This window comes from Apteryx mantelli, chromosome 5, assembly GCF_036417845.1.
Source record: "Apteryx mantelli isolate bAptMan1 chromosome 5, bAptMan1.hap1, whole genome shotgun sequence".
Taxonomy (NCBI): domain Eukaryota; kingdom Metazoa; phylum Chordata; class Aves; order Apterygiformes; family Apterygidae; genus Apteryx; species Apteryx mantelli.
The window spans coordinates 69,875,834-69,902,165 of record NC_089982.1 but is presented as its reverse complement, the minus strand read 5'-3'; the positions used below and the strand labels follow the sequence as shown (position 1 = coordinate 69,902,165).

Below are 26,332 nucleotides of genomic sequence, written 5' to 3'. Positions count from 1 at the left end.
AATGTTTTTTTCTGACTCCTTTTTTTCCTAAGGATCTGATCTCAAAAGTCTATATAAAATTCAGAAAGCACAAAGAACACAAAGAGTTAACTCCCCTCAACTAATAAAGCTCTTCATCTTCCTCCTGCGAAGCCCAGACAATTACTAAATACCTCATAATTTGGCTTCACATGCCCTTTGCTGATACAACAATTTTTTCCTCTTCACCTTCCAATATTTGAACAACTTATGAGACTTTGCTGGAACCTAACCTGAGGCAATAACCCTAGAAAACTCTTCAGCAAACTACCAGTTACCCAAGAATTCACAAGTCCTTCAGAAGACAACAAAAATAATCTGAAAAGACTTTCCTATTTGTTTTTTAATATACAAAACCTTTCTGACCCATCAAACACACAAGAAAGATGTAAAAAAAAAAAAAAAAAAAAAAAAAAAAAAAAGCTTTTTCTGAAAAATTTCACATAAATAACTCAATCTGGGCAAGGTGAGGTTACACCAAGTTTCATTTCTCCCATGATAAAAGCTCCTTTCAAGAAGAATCAAACAACAGCAAATGTTTTGATACTACACCTCAACAGAATCGTCACTCGAAGCACGAAGCAGGCCAATCATGAAAAGCTCTGTATGTCAAAAGATCAAGAAAAAAAGCTGAGAAGGTAGAAATTTGAACCTATTAAAATATCTCCCTGGGGAGATGCCATGCAACTGGGTCCTTGATTAAAGTATAATAAAAGTTTCAGAAGTACTGAGGTAGCAACTTAAATGAACATTGTATTTCAAATGGAAACTAACTGGACTTAAACAAAACCAAGGAAAGATGATGGACTCAAAATGCTCTGTTCAGAGGTTTTTTAAGCCCTAAACAAATTCTAGGATGAACAAACTCATGCCCTACACAGAAAAAGATTCCACCAACTCTGGCTTCAAGGGCACAGTACACTCTTCATACTACAGCTAGGCAAAGAGAAAAAATTATCTTCTCCTTTCCCCCACCTATGGGGAGAAAGAGAATATAACTGATTATCTCTACTTGAAGTTAGAGCAAGGGAGAACTGCCACGCTTAGTCCTACTCATCTATTTTGACATCCAAGTATACCTACTAGATCCAAGAAAACTTGTGAAAGTTGAATTTACTGAGTAGAGCCACATTCACATTCCTCACATGGAAATTTATGGTAGAAAATGATTATTTTAGCCTCTGTTGACAGTGACTAGTTTATTGCCAAGTGACCTAAATGAACCAAGCAGACTTGTCAGCCACTCTCATGTACTGCAATAACTTACAGAGCACCAAGAATGGGCATAGCATTCAGTAACTCTGCATTTTCCTTGACTATGTTTTGGCAAGAAGTTTCAGCCACTGAGTTGCATGTATTTGAAATAGGAACTTGGATGGGAGAAGATCCAAAATTCCTTTTTAAAACCTGCAAGACACATTGTTTCAACTAAAAGATTTTTTTTTGTTGTTGAAAACTAGAAGTGAAAGCAATTTAGGAACAGAAAATGTTTAAACACTTAAGAATTCCAGAGAAAGGCACCTGAAGTTGATGTGAAGAGAAAAGAGTAGCTTATGGGAAAAAACAAACAAACAGGAATTCAAGAGAATAATAAATAGAATGCGATAGGTCTAACAGCAACAACAAGAAGGAAGAGGTAAGTAGAGCTTCATTTGCTGAGACTAAAGAAGATAAAAAGACTCAGGAAAAACACAGGAATACAGAACAGAAAAAAGAAACAGCATTCAGCAGATTAATAAAAACTAGTTAAAAATGAAAATCAGCCCTAAATCATTTGATTATTCTAGATTTCTGTCAGATAACTTAATGTAAAAGACAGTTTTATTACCTTTCTTTCGAAAGAGTGCATTTAGATAATTTTCTGCTTGGCATTCAATCTTATCAGTGTTGGACTGGCCCTGAGATGACAGTTCCTCCGTAGGCGTTGACTGTGAAGAACCGATAACTGATGCACGATCCTAGAAGACATGAAGATTATAATCTCTTTCAGAAGTTAGTCTAATGACATTACAATATACAATTACTGAGCTATTGAGTAGAAAAGACCCACTAAAAAGGTTTTACTACAAAACCAAACCACTTCTCTCACAACCAAACTATCTAGAGTCAAAATGCAGTATCAACCTATTTGCAAAATTCAGTTCTCTAATTCTTACTTTCCGACCAAAAACTGGGTGATAGGGAGTCATGCTTAATAGCATGTTCATACTTACACTGACTGTTTCTTTGTGTAAATTACAAAAGGAACATTTCTCATCCATAGACCAGTCAGTTAGCTCTTCTGGCTCACAGTCTTAAAAGAAGAAAAAAAAACCTAGATGTTTCAAACAAGCAAAAATAGGTTTCGAGAACAAAACATACATCCTACAATTCTCTTAACTAAATTAAAATGTAATCTGACATGCATTTTTTGGTACAGTATGAAATTCTTCAGATATTTCCAACTTCTAATTTGGTTCATATGGCTCACCTTTCAAATAGCAGAAGGCATCTGTCTTAAAATGAAAGTACACCCATACCTTTTGATTGATTACCTATCACAGTTACTGGAGGCAGTTTCTAAACACAGTATATAAAGCTCTGAATCCCAGTCATTATTGTTTTTAACAAAAGTTTGCAAGCCTATGAGCAAGCTGAGATAGAATTAGGATACAGTCTCTTCGCTATTTGCGCTGCCTCTGTTGTACTTACAATATTTTAATTTATTTTGTACCATCACTACAAATAAGCAAAACCCTTATGTTCACTTGTAACACTTGATTTATTCAGATAACTTTAAAATACATTATATGTTGCATCAGAAGGCAGATTTTAATCTAGTGAGAATACAGACTTAAAGACATCGCCTAGATCAAGTCCAGACTCCTCCTATTGAAAGAAGGCACATCATATATTTTCTTTAATCAAGTTATCAAGCTCCCTTTTAAAAGAAATTAGTGTTTTCCACCACATGCTCCAGTCTTCCCAAACCAACAATCACTGTAAAGCCGTTCCTAAACTGACTGTGCTAGTAGTTAAAACTCATCCTCCAATTTATTGTTTAAAATTTACTCATGGCAAATTATTCCAGTTTGCTCTTGTGACAACATTGTTCTTATACCTAAATAGCTATCACTCCTAAGTATTTAGCACCTTGATATATTTAAAGAGAATACCATTATCCCTCCTTTACCCTTCATTTTGCTAGGCCAGCCTAGTCCACCTGTTTTTCTCTCCTGAGATTCAGTCCCCATTGTCTTCATCTTCTCTGCACTCTTCCCATCTGAATTCCTGTTTCCTCAACACAGCTGACCAGTTCTCAAGGTGATGTCTTACTTTTACTGCTTTTACTTTTACAGTGGCATAAATCTTTCTTAAACCATTGGCAGTACCTTTCCTACAGTATCTATCTGTGCATGATTCTTTTCATGGCTACATTATAATCAGGTTCATATTCACCTGCTAACTAAAACACCAAGGCCTCTCTCTCCATCCCAGTCATTTCCACTTCATACGCTTACAGCTTTTAGAATATTCTTTCCTTGCTAATCCCCAAATATGTTTCCTTCTTTTTTGTATCACTAAATTACAATCACAGTTCTGTTAGGGAGGTTCTTGAGGTCATTTACTTTCTATATGACATCCTAGTTTTCTCTCCATGTTGATAACACCATCCAGCTTAGTATCAGACAATTTTACCAGCATATACCTAAGCGTTTATAACCCAGGCATTAAGGACATTGTTGAGGGGAGAAGGGTTAAGGACTTTTAAAGGGATAAAACTTGCACGGGTTGCATCAGAGCTTAACCTGAAAATCTACTGGTAGGTAGTATAATTTATGGAATCAAGGTATAGCTTATTCTCTGCAGGAAACTAGTGACAGATTCCAATTTAATAGCCTCAGGTAACTGCAGCATGCTTTATTTCAATCACAACTAAAGTTATGAGGCCACTTCCTGAGAGAATGAGCTGTTCCCAACTTAACAGTAGTGCATGCTTTTAACCTAAAACCATCCACACAGCACATGAAGGTGGGGTAACTCAGCAAACTCTAAATAATCCAAACCTTCTTGCATGTGTTTCTTTCCAAATTCACATTACCCCAGATATTCATATCTGATACTCAATCAATTAGTTTTTATGTACACCTCTGTCTTGAACAGATGCTAGTTAAGCTGCCCACCTTGTTTAGGTGCAGCAAAATGTATGTGATACTTATATTACACCATTATGATACCTTTCAATATAAACTTCCTAAGGGAAGAATATGCATGCTATAAATCTCTCATAAAAGCTCCTATATGAGGAAAGCAATTACACAAAAATATACTCTGTAATCTCAGAAAAGGAAGCATTCAAGGGCAATCTTATTTAGTCACATCAATATCCATGTCAACAACACATTTTAATTAATAAGGTCACAGACTTCCATATGCAAAGTATAAAGACAAAAATCAACCACAATACAAATGATGAAGTCACAAATGCCCAAACATGCACACTGGCAAGGAGAATCAAGACAATAAAGCAAAACTCCACCTAACTGCACATTCCACACGAAATAAAATGAAACTGGGGGAAGAAAAAAAAAAAAAAGACTTCTTAAGTTAAACGTGAACATAACCCAAGTAACTCTGCATTGAATACATTTGTTATTATTCAAATCTAGTTTACTCAGCTCTAAAATATTAATTTAAAACAGAATTCTGTATTAACAACCTGTTATATACTCCCAGGGATGCAAACCGAAGGTTTTGACAGGTTGGACAGTTGATGATCAAGAAAAACAGACACAGGATTTTCTTGACTGTACAGTAAGAACAATAATGAATTATTTTTGTTGAATTAATCTAGCTGTCCCTGACTGTCAGAGTGATTGTTTCAGGATGTCTGCAGTCTGCAAAAAAAACCACCACACCACACTCTTTCATAATGAGTTCATGTTTTCATAGTTTTCTTTGCAACCACAAGAAATCCAGCTATGAGTGTTGGGATTCTGAGCATAACTCCAGGACAGGTTTTAGATTTTGACAGAAATTCTTTTGCCGTGGAATCCTGAAGTACACTTGGTTCTACTATTAAGAATCTAAATGAAGAACAATCCCTCTGTGTCACCACAAAGCAACATTTGAGAAACATCAGCTCTGTGTGAAAATAAATGTATTCAAAGAAGTGTAAATAACATAAAACATGATAACATATTAAGAATGCCAGGGGGTTAAGCAAGATTGCCAGAATAAAAAACACAAAATATAAAGGTGATGGATCATATCCAAAGAACATTTGGAAGAGGTGGAAGAGGGAGAGGAAGGGGGGAGGGAGAGGGAGAGAAAAGAACTGTTACCTGTAAAAGAGCAGTTATATCACTCCTCCAGTGGTTATTGTAATACTTTGATTAAAAGAGACAGCCTAAACACTGTCAGGGACTCTCCCCTAGCAGTCAAGTCATACTACAGGAAAAAGGTTACATGAGAGAAAGAAGAAAAGAGAAAAAGAAAGGCTTATCTCTTTGCCCTAACAAATTTATTTCAAATTTTCCTCTCAAACACAGCACATATCTTCCTTCACATCTGCAGAGTTTCAGCAGCAGCACAGGAAAGTCAAATTAGCCTGTGTGCACTAGTGCTGTTTCTGGCTCATTGACATGGAAAAAAAAAAAAAAAAAACCAAACTACCCATGTTTGCCTCTGTATCCAGTCCTTAGATAGTTTTACATCAGCTTTAGACCCAGACAACTGATTTTAGGCACCACAGATCTCTTTTGAAAGACTACCCTCAGAAAACCTTCTTCCTCACCTCAAACCAGTGTTTATCCAAAGAAAAAAACAAATTCCTAAAGATAACTGCCACGATTATTGCTTGATATATCAGAAGTACCAAATATATCAAACTACAGGCATCCAACAGTCTCAGGTCAGCATCACAGGAAATACACCACAGAGGCCACCAATATTAGTCTTACTACAGACTGACAACCATACTCTCAGAAAGAATGGAGGCAGAGATGGCTCCTTAAGCAGAACACACTTTCTATTAGTTGCATTCAGTTTAGGATCATGGTGATTCCCCTCATCCCACCAATTTTACCTTGTATTGGGGTCAGCTGATAAAAGTTTTGCTAACATCCTCAAACACCAGCCAGTCCACGAGAAGTTATTATAGACTGTGCAAAGAGCATTTAACGTCAAGCATGGTTTGGATTACTTGAAACCAATGTATTTTAATATAAAGCTGCTAAAACTATTTCATTTTTAAAAATAAAATCGTGAAGTTTGACAAAATTGCTATTCTGTTGTCATTTCTTAAGCCATTCAATCCTTTGTTTCCGCAACCCATTTTTCCCCAAGCAGTCATGTTGAATTACACAAATTAATAGACATTTGTAGTACTGAACAACTTCCATGTTTACCTCTTAAAATGGGAAATAATTGTCTAATAAATCTAAATATAAGATAGTTTAAAAAATCCTACCCTCACACTTTCCAAGACTTTCCACATTATTATAAATTAAGCTCCCCCAAATTTTTCAGCTATCTGTCACAATTCCAAACAAACCATCCCCTTCCTTTTTATATGGCACTACTAAGCAGCACATTAAAATTCCTGAGGTGCTTATCGCTTTCCTTCATCTTTTTAATTTCATAAAAACTTGAACAATATTAAAGCCATGCTCCTAATAGAAATTTTCACCCTATTACCTTATATGCTAATAAATGCTCCAGAACAACCTAAGGAAAAAAAAAAAGCAATCCTCCCCGCAAAATAAACTTTTCATCCTATCTAAAGAATTATTTTTTCCTGGCAGAAGGAATATGGTAAAAGTAAGAGCACTGCTTTTCTCTACACCATTCTTTTTTCCTTCTGTCTGTAAGAGAACACAGAATACCTTCGCCTCAAATCTCACCCAAAATGCCAGCACACGACCCCAAAAGAGAAATTACACACATACCAGATGATTAGAGGAAAAGCTTTCTAACAATTTAGCTAAATATCCAGAAGTAGAATGTAAAGAGTAACAATTTGCATGTGAATCTACTTAGTTGAAAATGGGTATAAACAAAGAATCAGGAAGCCCTAAGGATTCAGTGACATAAGAAGCCTCGAGCTAGTTCAGAGCATGACCAAGGATATGCCAGGATATAGAACTTGACACCATTGCAACCAGAAGCTGCACTGACAAAACAGTCAGGGAGAAACTGATACTGAATAATGCAGACGATGAGAATGGTTAACTAGCACAACTTAGTCCTACATACGCATCACACAAAAATTTTGAGATAATGAAAAATCGTGCTGTCTTCATGTAACTATTTGCTGTCATAGCTGGCTGTTTGAGTTCCTGATTAAATTCATTTGCTCCCTCAGTAAAATAGCTTATATGGTTTACAAGATTTTTTTTTATTCAAAAGGAAAACAAACAAGCAAACAACAAAACAAACAAAACCCAACCTAGTAAAATTGAAGTGTACCTTTTACCATTTGTGTTTGCCATTACAATTTATTTTCTCTCAAACATCTTTAAGTACAATAATTTCATCTATAGATCAAACTATTTCAGGACAGAACTAAAGAGGAAACAGCAATTAATACACAGACATGTTAAATTCCATGCCCATTAATCTTTTTTTGCTATGTTATGTACAATAAATAAAAGCAACAATGTAATAGGAAAATGCTATTGTAGCTAAGGGGCATGTATTTCAGTCAATTTCCCATTCTTGCATAGTGCTGTATAAGAAAAACATATAATTTGTCACGGGTTTATTTAAAGAAACAGATATTCTTGCTTACGAGGCATAACACTGCATGTTGATAGCACTGGTTCAGTGGTTACGATAAGCAAAACAGAGACCTTACCAGATGTAGTGATTTGGACATGATGCTAAGACTCTAAAGTTCTAGTTCTGATTCTACCAACCATGCATTTTGTTAAGTGAGGCACATTATTTACTTTGTCTCTTAGTTTCACCATTTGTAAAACGGAAAGATGGCACTTGTAATTACAACAGGGGAAGATTTATAACCAATTTTACTTAAGAGTTTTGTACAAGTCTTTATAATGCACTTCAGATATCTATTTAGAAATAGTCATACCCTATACTAGACTCTATTGTGTTTGTACAAAACCTAACAATTTCTTTCAAACTGTCTTTCTGCTGTTATAAATACTATATCTACAAACATGAATCAAAAATAGTAAGGTAAGGAGGGCATCCCAACCTAACACTCTTCCTTCCTCTTTTCTCAAGTTGCTCCAGAAGCAAAATGAATGTAACAGATGTGTCAAACATATGGGCACAGGCTTCAGCTGTTCAGAAATTCAGGCACATTACTGGCATTCTTGCAAAGAAGAGAAAAAATTAGTTTTAACACTTTACATTTTAGATTAACATAAATTTATGTTTGTAGGATAAAGAGTCAATTGTGCAGTCCAAAGCCACTTGGGCAGCAAATATCAGACAATGGAGATGATAAATAGAAGGTCACAAGAATTCTTCAGTAACAAGTGCTAAATAAACTAAAGCTTCTCCCAGAAGACAGCTCAAATATATACATGCAACAACTACAAAGAAGTAATATAACACTGTATTATGGACTATCAGGCTTTAACTGTAACATTTGTAGTCTGGTCATTAGCCGAGTAGTACACCAAACATCCTAAACCTCCAAACTGCTCTCCGCCTTATTGTACAAAAGACAGAAAATGCCTTTAATTTTCTTTCAAAATTTAAACCTTTTGATATCAAGGAATAATTAAACTTTAATCATTAATTAATGTAAAGCCTAACACTTTGCAACCCACTGGAATTGCAAACAGGAAAAAAAGGTACTGTACACTATTACAAGATTAAGAATGATCTGTTCCCTTTCCAAAGCAAAAACATGCTTCTTTCAATCACAGCAGATGGGAGTACGATTCATGAAAATAAACTTCAGCCCAAATTTACACATTTCTTTACTGCTTTAAAAGTCTCTATTGGCATGCTTAGCTTCATAACTGGCAGAAATATATTCTTAAATACCAGTAAAATAACATTTCAAGTTCTCCCCTTTCCCTTGAAAATATTGTCTTAAGCATATGATACAGGCCAAGGAACTTGCATAATCTGAAGAGGACAAAACCATAATCAAAACCATTCCAAAGCTATTTCCAGCAAACATACACTGTATATGCCACTGTCTTGTGTACCGGCAGTATACAAGTTACAAGCTCTACCAACTATACTATCAAAAAATAAATCATGAAGAAATGAAAAGGTAGGCAAAGGGACATTCTGACAACAGAAGGAAAATTTTTGTAAGCTATGAAAATGAACTTGACAGTACGCCTCCTTTTAACACTTCAAGGCAATTTTTTTGTTAATGGCTGATAAGTCATTTCATACTTAATTTAATTAACTAAAGACTCAAGTGTTGTAGCAGTTATTTCAGCAAAACCAAAAACATATGGGATAAGGATAGGTGTACATGGGTGATAGAAAACGCAAGAAAAAAGCCCAAACTCTCTAGACAACTACAAAAACAAACCAGCATTCATAATCTTCCTTTTCCCAATTAATGTTGATAGTAAGCTGAACTTCTTGTCCTCCCTTTCTAAGAGTTGTCCAGAAAGAGTTGTTAGTAGGAGATGCAACATTCCAGAAGAGTAAATCTTTCTCATGCAGCTACTCAGGCACGTTTAGTTAATTCAAATTTTCCTTGCATGAGAATAAGACCTAGTTACAATTTTAACTTGTTTTGCATATGCATAATACAGACAAGAACAATATATGGTCATATATGAAAAACAGATAAGAAAGAAAACAACTGAAGATTTCCTTTTCAGAATTCAGTATAAGCTTTAAACTACCTTTAACTAAAAAAAAGAGCTAGTAAAATAAAGCTCATTGCACTAAAAGCTGGCTCATTTACCTTCAAATAAACTGAGGTCTCTTCGTAGCCTTGGTCCATAAAGCCCTTCTAAAATACTTTCAAAACCTGAAAACAAAAGAAACATTTAAAATAGTAAACCAAAAGTTTCTTAAAAGAAAGCAAATTAGAGAACACTGGCAGCAAATATTTTGAAATTCTGCAGCAGTTTAGGAAATTGTAGCATTTATCACACAAATATTTATTCCTTCTTCTACAGTACCATTAAACAGAATTAGAAGATAAACATAAGGCAATTGCCATCTGCACAGAATCAGCCTATTAAGCCATGCCCCAACAACCTCATTAGACTTAAAATAACTGCCACAGAATCTTAAAGGTGGGAGGATTAACCTCATAGCTCTACCTAAGCAAAGTAGTCTTTCTTACATTGAGAAGCAGAATCAATGTGACAAAAAAACAAACCAAAACAAAACTTCAAAATCAGAAACTTCTCATTTTTGATCATCAGCATAACCTGAGTAGACTAGTAGTTCTATAAATGTAAAAAAGAAAGCTTATTTTGCTTTTTATGTTATAACAGTTCTCTCTCTAGTCCTGCATATCTGTACAAAAACGTTTTAAAATTGAGGATTAGATAAATCCAATTATTTTCTAGATTTACCAGCTAGTCTGTGTTAGGTATTTGGGTAAATCACTGCAGCCAGGGAGAAGACAGAGCAAACCAATGGATAAATAGAACAGAAGAAGAGATCCAGGACATTTGATGAAATATAGTGAGAATTTATAACATCTTCAGTATAATAAAAAGGAAGTTTAGTTCAATATAGAAACATTTTCCAACTGTCCTCTCTTTTCTCCTACAGACTTCCAAATAATAAGCCTATTTTCAGCTAAGAGGATAATTCAAAGCAGCATTTGGATGTTCTCATTCTTTATACTCAAGACCTGTCCATATTAAAGATGTAGCTATTTTACAGTACTTTGTGAGACTACTTTATCATTCTGCTACATAAAACAGATATCTTCAGGAAACAATTACCATCAATAGAAAAAAATTTGCTCATCAGCTGTGATGCCCTCTAACAACACAATATACAGCTGTTGTAACACTAAATCACATTAAACTTATTGTTTTAGATTGTATATACACTAGTATGAGGAGGAGTAAATATCTACCATACCCTAATCAGCATGTTAAATAATATGTTCAAATCCTAAAGCAGATAAGAGAAGTTATCTTAACACAGAAGAGCTGTTTAGCTTGATTAGTCACACTGCCTTAAAAATTTGCCTTTCAATTTTGTATTCATATAATTATAGTGATTTTTATATATTAATTAATTTTATATTTATATAATTACATTCAATTTATTATAATTGTAATTACTATAAATCTATGATTTGTGCTATAAATATATATACTTCTACTTTAATTTTCCCCTTTTCTTTGTAATAAATGTGGTACTATGCAGGAACAGGAACACAAATTAATTGACAAAACTACTGTCTTCTCACAGATTTTTTAAAATACAACCTACAAAAATTAGAAAGCAAAAATCCAAGACCCAAGTGTACACTAAAAGTTATCTTAAAGTATTATCCACTAATGTTAGATTCAATGTAATATAAATTCACATATTAGCATTGCACAAATTCTCAGTTCTTCTGGCTTCAAACAATTACGGACAACACAAAAGCAAAAGAGATGAAGTCTGAAGTTAAAAGAGCAATTATTTCCTAAAACACAAGTGTGACAAAATATATGCTATATTTATACTGCAAGCCATTTTAGTGAGCAGCTAGCCAATATTTAGGTTCTTGCAAGTTATCATCACCGGGTAAAAACACCATTGGTGTGAAGTATCTCTTGGAGACAGTTCTTACTCCAAAAGAACATATACCAACTCCCACTACTCCGCACTTTGTAAACCAAACAGAGAATTTGTTTACAATTCCAGTCAGCACTCAGAAAACTCCCTCTATTTCCTGACAGCTATTTACTGTTTTTTCCTTTTTTTCTGGAGTGGGGGGTGGGAGGGTGTTCTTTGTTTCTGCCTTTGTTTTCCTATTTGCATATATCTGCTTGCCCTACTGCCTGTTTCTGTCTATGCACAAACATTGGCACACAAAACCCAGCTCTGTGAACTCTTCCTTAACAAAACTGCCATTTTCAGACCTCCATGCAGCTTGTATTAAGGATGGTGATTAGCATACTTTTCTCCCTCCCCACCCCCCAAACAAAGGACATGCCAACCCACTTCACTGCTTATTCACCAAATTTAGATTCATCTCACCCATCCAAAGTGAAAATACTCTTACAAATCCTCCCAGAACTTACCCTTGGAGCCATGATTTAGACTTACTCAACGTGAATATTTACTTTTTTCTCCTTGGATACTAAATCCTTTCTTTTAAAAACTTACTCATACAACTTTACAACATAGAGCCTTTTTCCAGCGCTTATTTATATAGTCTTCCGAGCAAAAATGTATACTTTCTCCACTTTGTACAGTTTTCTGCAAGGTCTAAGTTCCTCTGCTCCTTTTCAGCAGGATTGATGACATTTTTAGTTCAGTCTAAACAGGAAGAGTACATTTTAGTTTCTAGTACAGCTACTGATGAATATTGGCATTATTTCATAAAGTGCAACTACCTGAACCCAGGAATTTCAATAAAATTTCTTTTTACTTCATGAGACAGTACATATAAGAAAATTGTAGAAGCAGTTTTGGACCTCTTCAGAATCTGACAAGCCTACAAACAGAGTCAGAATACAAAGGTTCTTTGCTTACGCCTATATAATTCACCAAACAAGCAAAAAAATCTGCTCTGAGTCAATTTGAAAAAACTTTTCCCATCAGTCTCTTAGTTGCTGATCACCTTCTTGATTCCAAACTGGCTTTCTAAACTAATTTTAGGCTTTCTTCTCTCTCCAGACATGTTCTGGCTGCAAACTCAACAGAAACAGCTTGCTCTATTACTTCACATGTCAATAATCCTTTTTGCCTCTACTAAAATTCTTTTTTTACTTGTTTTACTTCTTGTATCTTCATGTAACAAGAATATCAGCTCTAGCCCTTACCTGACACCCTTTTGATCTAAGTAAGTCAACTGATACTTAGGGTCTTAAACTCTCTTCATGAGCAAAAATTTATGATACAGCTAGTCTCTTAACACAGTCTGTTTATTAATTAATTTTTTTCAGTTTGCTTTCCTGAACAAAGTAGTAAACGGTCCTTTCCCCCCATTAATCCCATGAATCTTTTTTAGTACTTATTCTTTAGACCCCTAAAAGCTCTTCTTTTACAATCATCCATTATCAAACCTATTGCTTTCCTCCAAGGATGGGGAGGCTGGAAGTTGTGACTTCCAGCAATAGGAAGGGGGTTTTCTTTTTCCTCTGGCAGATTCGGGTGCGGAAAAGGTATATAGCCCAGGCGGTAAGTGAGGAGGAACAAGTTCCATCAAGTTTGGCATCTGAGCCAATGGGTTGTGGCCCATGCCACTGAAAGAAAGCACTAGCTGATAACGGTTGGAGACTCCCATATAGGGGGAACGGAGGCATCTACCCACCAGTCAGACTTGCTGTCTTAAAAGGTCTGCTGCTTGTCCAGGGCCCAGATCTGGGACGGTACAGAAAGATTCTTAAGGTTCACCTGGCCATTGCAGTAACGCTATTTGACACTCATCTACATGGCCACCATGCTGCTGCCAAAGCAGAGCTTCAGCAGATTGAAGCTGACTACAGGGCAGCAGGGACAATGGTGAAGGGCTCTGGGGCCCAAAGGCAGATCCAGGGGAAAGGCTCTGGCAGGAGCAAACACATCCTGTGGGTGAACAACTGGCTGCACGGCTGCAGGCAGGACTTCAGCTTTTATGACAATAGGATCCTCTCTGAAAAACAAGGACTGCTAGTGAGTGACAGGATCCATTCAATAAAGCAAATCATCATTTTCAGCAGGCTTACTACCCTAGTTAGTTGGGCTTCAAACTAGGTTTATGAGGAAGTGGAGACTGAAGCCCAGAAAAAAAGCGAGAGAATGGCAGAAAAGGTACATGCACAGGATAGCGCAACATAGTCTCCTACATTCCCCCCGAGAAAGTGGCATAAGCATAAGTAACGTACATGAATGCATGCAGCACAGGAAGCAAGCACAAGGAAGTTGATGTGCATAACTGACCTCACTAGGATTACAGAGATGTAGTGAGATAGTTCACACAACTGGAGCACTGCAATGGATGGATGGACACAGGTTCTTTAAAAAAAGAAGTGGGGAAAGCAAGGAGGCATGGTTTACAATTTATGCAAAGGACTTGAACGAATGGAGCTTTTCTATGGAATAGACAGTTGAGAATTTATGGGTCAGGATTGGGGGGGGCAACAAGGGGAACATCATGGTGAGTGTCTGTTACTGACTTTTAAATCAATAGGAAATGGATGAAGCCTTCTAAAACCAGGAAAATGCTGCAGTCACAGGCCATAGTTCTCATGAGGAGTTATCAACTACCTTGACACCTACTGGAAAAGAACATAAGGGCATAAGCAACTCAGGAGATTTCTGAGGTACTTTGAGGACAGCTTTTGATGAAGGTGGTGGACAAGCTGAATAGAGGAGGCACTGCTTGACCTGCTACTCATTAATAAGGAAGAACTGATCAGGGACATGACAGCTGACAGCAGTATTGCCTGCAAAAGCCATGAGATAGTAGAGTTAAGATCCTGTGAAAAGTGAGGAAGGCAAGTAGCTGAATAATTACCTTGTGCTTCAGGAGAGCAGACTTTGGTTCAGAAAACTAGCAGGTAGGCTCTTGGCAGGGGGAGGGAGAGAAGCAGCAGAGGAGGCAAGGCAGCATCTGGGGCTCAGGAGAGCTGACTCATCACCAAAGACAGTCTCCTCAGAGCACAAAACTGCACTCTAATGTGCATGAAGTAAGCAGCATGTCAGCCTGGCTGAAGACTCCTGTATGAACTCAAACTCAATAAGGAAGCGTACAGAAGCTGGAATAGAAACATTGCCTAGACACACAGGGATGAAATTAGGAAAGTCAAGGATCAGCTGGAATTGAAATTGGTGAGGGACATGGAGGGTAAAAAGACAGACTTCTGTAGGTACTGCAGAAGCAAAAAGATGACTAAAAAAAAGGGGGCGGTCCCACTGCTGAATGAGGTAAGGGCATGTAACAAAGGACATGACAAAGGCTAAAGTACTTTGTGCTTTCTCTTCTAAAGATTTATACTGGCAAAGGTCTGCTCTCAGGCCTCCCATGTCCCTGTGACTAGTGACAAACTCTGGAGGCCATGAAGTACTATCCATGCTAGAGGAAAATCAAGGTAGGGGCCACTTGAGCAAACTGCATGCAGAAGTCCACAAGACAAGATGGGATGGCAAGTAAGGGTACCAGCTGATGTCACTGTAAAGCTGTTATCTATCCTCTTTAAATGGCTGTCAGAACAGGGAGAAACTCCCAAGGGATTAAAAAAAGGCAAAAATCTCATGTGTTGCTTGTGTCTGCATTGACACATCAGTGCAATCTTTTGCCCAACTGGTTCAGAAAGAGGAGAAGGCCAGGGGTTCCAGCAGTATTAACAGTAGATAGCCCTACTTATCATACAAAGAACACTTCCCTGTCTTACCTGAGCTAATAACTGATCTAAGTTCTAAGTTACCCATCAGCACAGAGCCAGCTGCAAAACCCACTGTTCATGTAGCCTTATGAAAAAGAGGGAAGGGGAAATGACAGTTTGGGGTAAAAGTCTACTATTACTACTAATTACTAATGTCAGAAAACACTTATTAGGGCATCAGGCTCACCTATGACCCGTGCCGAACATGCTCCAGGCATATCTATTAGCCAGCAGATACATTTGACCAGCTGTTCTCACAGTTGCTGCTGACACAGATTAGCAGGCTCCAATTTTGGCTCCCTCTATTTTATTTACCTCCAACCCCCCACAGTAGAAAGAAAAAGTGTGACAAAGCTAGAAGAAGGACTGTTTTATTAACTTACCTAAACCAGAAGTCTTAAAGTGGACCAAGGGTCTATGGCAAGGTCTTGTTTTAGGTAAGCTATTGTACTAGCTCTTTACAAAGTCAAAGAAATTGCAAGGGTAAGAGTAATTACCATTACTGAGCAATTCAGTCATAGTTACTCTGTGAATTAGTTCCACCATGTTACTTAGCATTCTGTTGAGCCTCTCTCTTTGACCAGCTTACTCAGAGAAAACAACCCCTCCATACATTAAAACAGAATTATTAAATCCCAAATAACTCTTTAGATTATCTTTTTATTTAAAATCTTAATAAGAAACTAGCTTTCAAGTGCTCACAGAGCTATACAATCTATTTCAGCTTTCCCTAACATTTATTACTGTCAACTACGTAGTGCCTGCCACATCTTAAAAGTATATCTCTATTAGAAAGTGTATGTGGCAAAAGTATGAAGTACAGACGGTAAAATTCTTTGTTATGAAAAACAGAATAATGATTAAATTGAGGCATTCCATGCAAGTTTCCCAGGTGGCACCTGTTATACAGATGGAAGTATTCAAGGAACACGAGGACTCTACCTCACTGCATGACCAAATTACAATCATCTTTCACCTATTCTTTACATAGTGTGGCTTTTACTATGAAGGCCACTCCCCTGTTTAATCCAGAGGCTAGTAAATAGCTGAGCTGTACTCATCACTGTGGGAGCTATCCATCTATAGATTTTTTTTTCCAGTCAAAAACTACTTTGCACCAAGTCTAGAGAGAAATAATCACACAACTGTAGGCTTAGTATTTTTAATACAATGACTGGCCTAGGTTAACTTTGGAACATTGTAATTAAGCAATTTTACAATACAGATTGAGGTCAACCATAAAAAGTATAAAAGTTCAGTTGTACATTAGCAATTGTTTTTCCACAAGTTGAAATTCCATGATGGTATTTTAGAGAGGAAACAGTTGTTTTAACCTCCTGGTTAATCCCAAATCAATTCCATGCCAAATTGTATTCTCCCTCTTCCCTCCTCATGTAGTGTAGGTGATCACAACTGAAATTGAAGAAATTTGTTGAAAACATTTGCAAACAACTCTGATAGTGTGTTACAAGAACAGTCCAAAAGAACAAATGACACACAACAAATGGAAGCTGACATTTGAATATTGCTTTCAAATGCATCAGTTGGCAGATCAGAAGATAGGGGAGGTGATTACCATACAGTTGGAAAGAAGACAGTAGTGTATGTGCAGGTTAAATTAAAATGCTTGATTTGGTACCTTCTTCACCAAATTCATTTCTGGATTCCCCTAGTATTGTTTATGGCCATATTAATTCATGTATTTATATCCTCTCTTTTCAAATAAATGTCCACTTAATAAAAGCAGATATATTTTCATCCACCCTCCACTCAGTCCTTTGCAAATTGTCTTCTTTTTTCTTTTACATGTTTATGTTTCAGCAGTAATCCAATTTCAGTGCTTTAGTTATAGTGGGGTTTTTTTGTTTGTTTGTTAAGTATTTGAAATACTTTACTAAAATTTAATTTAATCCTTTTTTGGTAAAAAAAGGGGAAAAAAACTACCAAAAGCAAAAAAACAAGAATATATGCCTATTTCTTTGCTGTTTTACTCAGTGCTAGAACATAATAATACTAAATAATCTCAAGGAAGAGCCTCATAACTCATAACTATTGTTCACCTGAGTCTTAACGGATGCAGGCATATATTGAAGTACTTGTCTATAGCCACTTGGAATAGGATAATTTGAAATCCATGTAACCACCTACCACACTGTTGCCACAGAGAAAAGCAGAAATACTGGTGAAGGAAAACCCTATAATCCAACTTCTGGTCATACAAGTGACATCACAACAAGTTAGGTAGGAAAACCCTTCATTTATACTTGCCTCCCCCCCGCCCCCCCCATCTGCTGCAGCTTTTTACAGTTTAGGAAGATAAAAAGCAGATGGACTGATAAAATGCTTTCAGTGAAAATATTTATAAATATGTTCACTTTTTGGTTTGATATTTATCCAGGTCATAAAGACCATGTTTTATTCAGATCTCTGGATGCACAGCAGGAATGGTAGATAAGTGTCATCTCTGCAGACATACAAAATTCAAATGAAATAGATACATGCGTAACAACACTGCTTATCTGATTCATACTCACTTATTTTTCATCTTAATGGTGAAAGGTTCCCCATTAGAAGAGATCATATTGCTCTTGTATGCTATGTGTAAAGGAATTTGGAACACAGCAGGTACTTGCAAATCAAATTCTGTTTTTTCCCCTTCTTCGCCATATTCTCATTCAAGACAGAGTGCAAGACTGCTGTACACTGCTTTGATGGACGCATGCATGAGTATTTTCATTTACTACAATGAAACAAGACTATGTTAAAACACTACAGCCTCTTGAGGCACTGAAGAAAAAAAAAGAAAAGAAAGGATCTTGAGGCTTTGTAAGACAGATCTTTGTTAATCTGTCTAATAAAGACAGCAAACCATGTGTTGTAATCTTCAGAACTTGCTGCTGTCTAAAAACTAACTTCTTACAGGAACTTCCACCTCCCTCCACTTTGTGGCTTACTACACTATGAATCACATTTGAATTATGATAGTTTTTAATAAACAATTTCAGTTGCTTAAATCCAAATAAGCTGTTATTTAGCTTTTTAAATAAAAATCAGGCATCATTGCTCTCCCAATTTAAGAAAAAGGAGCTGTTAAATAACATGCATCATCAAGGAAGATCTATGTCTACTGCTGGTTTTTGAGTTCTTTTGTTCGATATTCTAAACAAAGTAAATGGAACAAAAAGTTACAGGAAAAAAATGTGCACATTGTAGGCAGTATGGAGTTTAGCACACTAATGCTGCCTTCTAAATCAAAGCTGAAATGTTAAAATAAGTTCATAATTGCTGATTTCAATTCTTAGAGGATTGTAAAATTTAACAAATGGTCTTTAAAATGTAATTAGGAAAATTCAGAGAATAGGATTAAGCTTAATGAGATTGTGCATACTACTGCCAGACACAGCATTAAAATGAAACTTTTTATTTTTTGGTGCTCTATAACGGTATTGTTACTTTACTTGGCTATTAAAGAAACTGGAGTAGAGCTAAAAAGAGTTTAATCCATGCTTCTGCATTTTCCTTTGACCATGAAATCATCACTATGTAGTCTTCATATAAATTCTGTTCCTGTTCTGAAGTCACACATCACAACCTATATTTTAAGGACTATTTCCTGATCTATAAGTAATATTACACAAATTGTAGAAGGAGGCTCAGAAACTAAAGTCACATTGGAAAGCAATTATGGACAAGCAAGGACAAAAAGACAGGCCCTATGCACGCCAGTCTAGTGTCCTAGATAACAGGCTAACCTTCTCCTTAACAACTAGCCTCCTTTGCTCCATATGCTTTTATTTAAGTAGTAATAACTTCACAGCAAGGTGCAATACCAGCTGAAACCTTCACTGGTAACAGTACTCTGGAATTGTCTTTGGGTCCATCAATACTGATGTTGCCATGAGAAATTAAAACAAACACAAAAAGCCCCATTCCCCTTTTGTTTATGAAAACTTTTTTTTTTTTTTTTTTGGTAATGCTTAAGTTAGTTCTTCCATATCAGATCACTAGAAGATTTTTTCCCTTGGCACTTTATTCTCTTCCACTTAGCTAAAAGTGATCCCTTCTAATAACTACGTGCAATTAGAAAAAAAACAGATAATGACAGAGAAACTTCAGTGATACTTCTCCCCATTCTGTATAACTTCAAGTCTTGATTATTTAGTTTGGCTCAGTACAGAATTATATCTGAAGGAAGTTTTATGGCTTGCATTACTCAGTAAGTCAGCTACCTTGAATTTAACTAAATCGTACCACAGAGAGAATCCAACTTCATTAGTTCTGTTGAGCATTAGAACAGCCCTTTTTTAAATAAGTAACCTAAGCAGACAGACACCAAGTCTCTCAGAATGAATAACTTTGTTCCTCTGCTCTAAGTTCTCTCTCAACAGTGCTTCAATATTTATCTTTAAATACAGGCGCAAGAGTAAGAAGCAGTATTTTCTTTTGGCTTTCTAGAAAGGCACAGAGAAGTTATCTGCTTTTCTTACAGATTACCCCTTTCATGAGAATTGGGCTTGGAACCCACGTTTTGTCATTTTTTCATTTCTAATGACATAAAGTTACAACTTTCTAAGTTATAACCCCCCAGCCATTTTACAGGTGTTGCTTGCATTCTGTGTTCCACTGTATTCGACACTACAGAAGGACACTTGTTCTGCTGAAAAACACAACCTTCCTTAAAACACAGCCTTTTTTTTTTTTTTTTTTAAATGAAGTGGTCTTCTGCTTCTAAATTATTAGGCAGGAAAAAAAATTAACTGCATCGGAAAATTTGAAACCCCTTAAGAATATATACATTTATTATCATCACCAAGTTACTTTGGTATGTCAGACTATTCTCAGTCGATTTAGCAAGCATTTTATAAATTTTCTGTAGCACTAATTTAAAATTTTTGAAAATGTCCAATAGTTATGTCAATCTTCTACTCTGTTACACCTATTTATCTGTTTCTCATTAGGATACAAACAGCAGCTCCCTTATTTGTTAAAGGAGAATACTTTGTATAGAAGAGAGTTATTTTTGTATTTTATAAGTAAAAGAGCAGCCTGTCTGACAGAGTAGCTTGAGAAGTTAATACTCGAGTTTCTTCTACCTCTCTCTTCCTTCTACAGGTCAGGAGATGCTTCCTCCCCACCTCTCCCAAGGAGGCAGAAAATGTATTCATATCTTAAAGTCTAGTTTTATTTACATGTTTACGTAATTATCCAAGTCGGCAATTAACCTTTTTTAAAAAAAACTACTATAATAACAATAGTAATTTGGAAAGGATCTAACAGGTTTTGAAACCACCAAGGTGCAGAGTTAAAAAAACAAAAACAAGCAAACAAACTTTGTCATTTATACAAATGGTAACAAAAAATAAGCTAACTTGCTAGGCAGAATATCCAAGATCTAGAGCATGACAACAGAAGCCAGGATACTTATTCAAATGTTTTCCCCCCAATTTATAATGTTACTGCAGAACATCTTTGCAGTAAAAGACATTATTTGACAAAATTCTGGACGCATTCTCAGTTAAGAAATAGCCCATTTTCCTTGCAAGAACATATATATTTTAGCACAGCTTTTGCACAGGGGATGGGATAGGGAAGGGGTTGTTTAAGAATGCTTGTCCAACTCGTATCTACTTTTTGCTTATAGCACCAAAAGAAAGTATTCACAGAATAGAAAGTTCCAAAACATTTACCTCAATACACTCTCATTTTCTTTACTGTATTGATTCAGATCCCTGAGCAAACAGGAACCAACATACCAGAGATTCCAATGTGAAAGGGAGGAAATCCTCTATTTAGACTCCAGCACAAGTTCAGAACCATAGCTAAAAAAGATATTTGTCCTCCTCTAACGCAAATCTTGACCCCAAAAATTAATCTAGTTGAGGCCACTTCTGCTGCTGCCAGCAAAGAGAGATCAGACAACCAGAATTTGCACTCTTGCCAATGAGATCTGAAATGGGACTACAGAACAATTTCAGTTCTAAAAAAGTCCTTGCTTTCAACCCTCCACATGGTGCTATCTTCAGGAGGTGCAAATGGTGAAAGTATATAGCTTTCAAGAAGAGTATATATGACAAAAGAACCAGTTAGACCATTAAGCAGTTCAGTAGAATGCAAAGAGGGAATAATCCTCCAGTGCTAGGAGACTGGAATTGGCCATACCTCAGAGGCAAAACAAAAAGAGGAAATGTCCTGCTCCCTATCCCCTCCCCCTTCAGTTGTTCATCTGTTTTAAAGAGAAGTGTGGCAGTCAACAGAAACATTAAAATTTGCAAGTTAAGACCAAAATTAGCATTAAGTCAGAGATTATGTCAACTTTCCAGGTACTTGTAAATCGCAGTAGTAAAGATGAGATTCAATAAAAAACAAAGCGTCTCCACACTCCAAAGTTATCTTCCAGGCCAATAAGAATTACTGCCCTTGTGGCCCTGTAAACGGGGGGGGGGGGGGGGGGGGGGGGGAGGCATATGACACCTTTTACTGTAGTTTCTAGCTAAAATTAAAGTTAGATTTAATATGTATAATGGCAGCAAGATATTTGGTGAGATTTGTGCATTATTTATAGTTTGAGAAGCATAAGCAAGACACTTCAGATACAGAATTCGCTGTGGGTAAGGGAAGAGGATATTGCTTAAGTGACAATTAGTAGAATTTAATTCCAACTTTCTCTAAAAAAATTCTTTCTTTGAACAATGGTATAATCCCAGCTGTCACACAGGGAAAGTTACCTTCATATGGAGTTAGCGTGAATTTTACTGGACATCAAAATTAACCTATACTTTATGTGTCTACAACTCAATGAAGAGAGCATGGCTTTCTGTCACTGCTTATGGTGACCATCACTGATGCAGCAAACATTCTTCTTTGTTGTGTAACAGGCAGAGTTCTTCCACAAATTATGGTTTCATTCCTTGATAAAAGTTAGAACTCAGGAACAAAGCTGATCAAATTCAAGTCTGAGTAAATCAGTGCAAGATGCATCAGGCCCCTACAGTGATCTCAGAAAAACGTCCTTACAGAAGAGACCTATATCCATCTGAACTGTCTATTGCCACTTCTACCTCTATGTTCACCATTTGTTGGGTCTCATTAAGCTGCAGCAGAACAAGGAATTGACCACAGGCTGCTAATGGCTCCAAGGGACCTTAAGTACGTTTCATGTGAGTGTTGGTTAGAAATTCTTCAGCCACTGAAGTTTACCCTACCTCCTTTCTTTGTTCAAAACACTACCTCAAAAAGGTATCTCAATACCTTATGCTGCTCTGAACTGTGCTGGTGACAATTTGGGCTGGTTACAAGTTTATAGTTTGTACCCTTAGAGAAGAAAATCCAGACAGAATAAGTCAGTGTTAATAAGATACCATCCATCTTGGAAAAATGCTTGATATGTCCTTATACAGCATGAGGAAAGTTATTCCCAAGACTAAAACATAGAAACGACTGTCTCTTCTGGAGACCATGCATTTCTTAACCATGATTTGAGGGTATAAAAGTGGACCAAAAAGTTCACCTATTTTACCTAAAAAGCTCAGGATAGCTAGGCAAAGGCTTCTTTTCTTCATGAAGGTCTAATTAGATGTTCACTTATTCTTCACAGAAAAGTGAAGTCCACAAGCAAATCTGTAACAATAAATAGGTCACAACATCACTTTACTACTATGCAGTACCACACATCTTACCAGTGTCTGGGAAGAAGTCTAGCAGAAAACTAATGAATAAATAGGTCTGGCATGCTTCCTGGATTATCAGAATTAAAGAACATGAAGCCTTCTGCTAAGGAAGGGGAGCTGGCTGGAAGCTGTTGGAGAAAATACAGTTATCTGAAAATGCCAGTTCACTGAGCCAAAAAAATATTTAATTCAAAACATTCCAAACCTGATGAGCTTTTGAGAAACTGAAGCTTAGAATCCTGCAAGCTTTCAGAAGCATTCCATGCAACTGATTCCTGACAATAAATTTAACAAGAAAATGGACTTTCCAAAGAGACTGAGTTTCTACTTCATGGGAATTTTCAGGATTTTTTTTTTTTTAATTACCATTTCAGCCCTATTCAGAGTGCTTGCCTTCTCCCCCAAAATGCAAATTGTTTCTGAAATGATGAGGTAAGAGAAATCATTCTTATCCCCCAGCAGATCCGACTCCCTCATATTGAGAGATTATTTGTTGTTTTCCATTATAAAATAATAGTTGCAGAATTTCAAACCTGCAACAAGACTGCGCTCATATGGCAGCCCACTGAAATCAACTCCACACCCACCGAAGCTACAGGATCAAAGGCATCTTGGTATCTGGATGCCAAAACATCACCTAGTAAGCAAACTATCAATCCTATAAATAAACTGAAGCTGTTACATCTTGGTCATCATCTCTTCACATGTCTATCCTTTATTAATGCTATTAATGTCTTAAAAATATTTATTTCCAAACAGGTTATTAATATATATAAACTCTGAAACAGTTTATCAGAAAGTATTTTTAACAAACTTGGACACACCACAACTTTATCAGGAGACGAATGCAGCGTACCTTTCAAACTGGCAGTTAATTTGATAGTTTTTTTTTTTTAAGTTAATTATTTTGCATTTTATGATACTTAAACCAGGTATTTCCACTTTTAACCTAAAGCTTATTTTATGAATGACTGGTTATTAAAAAAAAAAAAAAAAAAAGGAAAAAAAAAGTCAAACATGCTACCAGAATTTGGTTCAGCAAAAAAGACACAAATCAAAGCTGGCACTGTCAGCTAGGTCAACAAGAATGAGTTGCTCATACCTATGCAATAGCTTTCCTTGAAGGAAAAAATATTAACCATGCGCCCTTTTCTGTAAGATTTCTTTCGTAGAATTCAGAATTGAAATATCAACTGCCTTAAATATTTTAGTAGGATTGGAAGAATCTTAAATTCAGGTAAACTGTGATTTCACATCTGTTCTTAAATAAACCCAATCCATACAAGAAAAGATTACATTTTTCAAGGTAAGTAGGTACCGTATCTTAACTTGCATGTCATGGACAATCAACCTGCAACTTGCATCTTACGAGTGCAGTTATTTCTGTTGAACTTGCATAATACGGCAAAGAGGAACATGTACTCATATACATGAGTTTTTAATCATTTAATATTTTAATAAAAGGGCTGGATTTCCTTATTTCCCACTGGAGATTGAAAAAGGAGAACTGTGAAAACAAAAGACTTAAGGCAAATTTTAGCTTCACATTAGGCATTCTTATCAGTTAATAGATGTCAAATAGAGAAGAACATGAAAAATGAATTTGTCTCTTGTTTTTGCTTTTAGCATTGGACACTTCAACAAATCATTTTTAAGGTCATTAGCATACATCTGTACAAACTTTTGATCAACTTCTTCCCAATCATTAAATGGCACAAGACAAAACACCAAATGGTCAGATTCAAAGTGCTGGACTCAGTCTTGCATCTGGGGTGGAACAGAATTCATGTAGTTCCAAAATGAAGCCACATACCTCTTCTGAGAGCTTACTGAAAGATTCTGTAATCATATTATTACTAATTATTTTACTGTAATTAATTTCTGATTACATTCTACAAAACTCACATTATTAGTGACTGTACAACCTAAATTTGGGGGGGGGAGGGGGAAGAGACAGAAAAACCAGATATGTATATTTCAAGTACCTGGTGGCAGGACTCTAAATATTCTAAATATGGGGAGACATAGACAAGAGCTCCTGCACAAGACTGATGTGTTTAAACATAGCAGGCTATCCTGATTTAGAAACAATCCATTCCTCCTGTATCCCAGCACTCTCTCTGTCTAGAAATATTTTTTCAAAGCAAAGGAAAAGACATTGATCTTAAATGGAGTCCTATATTTGTGAGTCTTCTAAACAAAGACAAGTAGATACCTTTTCATTTTATACTGTTTAGAAAAGGAAGAGTTATGTACCTATTTTGCTCCTTAGAACAACCACTTTGCTGCAAATCCTGTACTCAATTTAAGCAGCTCCCCCCCCATCCCAAAAAGGTCTGGAAGACCATGAATTGTAAGAGAAATAGGAAATGCAGAATCTTCAGATTTCACTATTCCATTTATAATTTAGTGCATTTTTTTGACTCAAGAGAGCCATATCCTATTGCTTCCAACAAGTCTCAAGCAAGACAAAACAGGAAACTTCACTACCTTAAGTAGAGCTGCAAGTAGGATTCTGCTCACTCCCCCCACCCGTGCCTCCCCCTCCCCACCATGAAACAATTTAGAAAGACAATAGAAACCACTCAGGGAAGCCAGCAGAACTGCAAGGTCAAGAACACAGAGGAGCATGATTTCTTAAAGAAAGGTGTGAATACAATTTTTATTTCAACTAAGAGGAAAACTCCTGCAGGAACCCGGTAAATCTCCATTCCAGAGTTCTGCCAATGCCATACAAAGGAACTTACTGAGTACCAAACTTCTTGATCAGTCTCATATGTCAGTAACTCATACCCCATGCAAAGAGCAACGCAGCTTTTATTCCTGGTTTGCAAGGATGAGAAGGAGGAAGAGAAAATGGCAGAGTACCATACAGATGTACTACCAAGAAGGCGCTCTCATTTCCAGTTTAGAATTGTTCAGCATCCCACACAATCAGGTCAGCTGGTTGTTAAAGAGACTTCCCTCTTGCTGGAGGGAAGTGCAATGCCACACAGAAAGGAAGGACCAGTTTACAACTCTCCAAGTACACCTTCCAAATCTCTACAAGGAGTTGCAGACAACAATAGAAGATGCTGCTCTGGCTCTTCTGAGTTTGTGACAGCAAAAAGCTGCTGTGGTGGTTGACTGAAGCAGACAAGGTGAGCAAAAGGTGAAAAATCTGCTGTT

The 26,332-nt window shown here is 36.5% G+C and overlaps 1 protein-coding gene across 3 annotated transcripts in view; it reads right to left on the bottom strand.

The window, feature by feature from the left end:
- The window catches only part of LCORL (ligand dependent nuclear receptor corepressor like), an 89,391-nt gene that overhangs the window by 48,185 nt on the left and 14,874 nt on the right, over positions 1 to 26,332 (bottom strand). For 2 of the 3 annotated variants that reach the window (XM_067298193.1, XM_067298190.1), the window contains exons 2-4: positions 9,911 to 9,976; positions 2,232 to 2,311; positions 1,847 to 1,976 (exon numbers count right to left, since the gene is read on the bottom strand). In XM_067298193.1, the coding sequence (XP_067154294.1) occupies positions 1,847 to 1,976; positions 2,232 to 2,311; positions 9,911 to 9,976 (276 nt within the window). The remainder of the gene's footprint in view (positions 1 to 1,846; positions 1,977 to 2,231; positions 2,312 to 9,910; positions 9,977 to 26,332) is intronic. The other variant, XM_067298192.1, reaches the window with a different exon arrangement.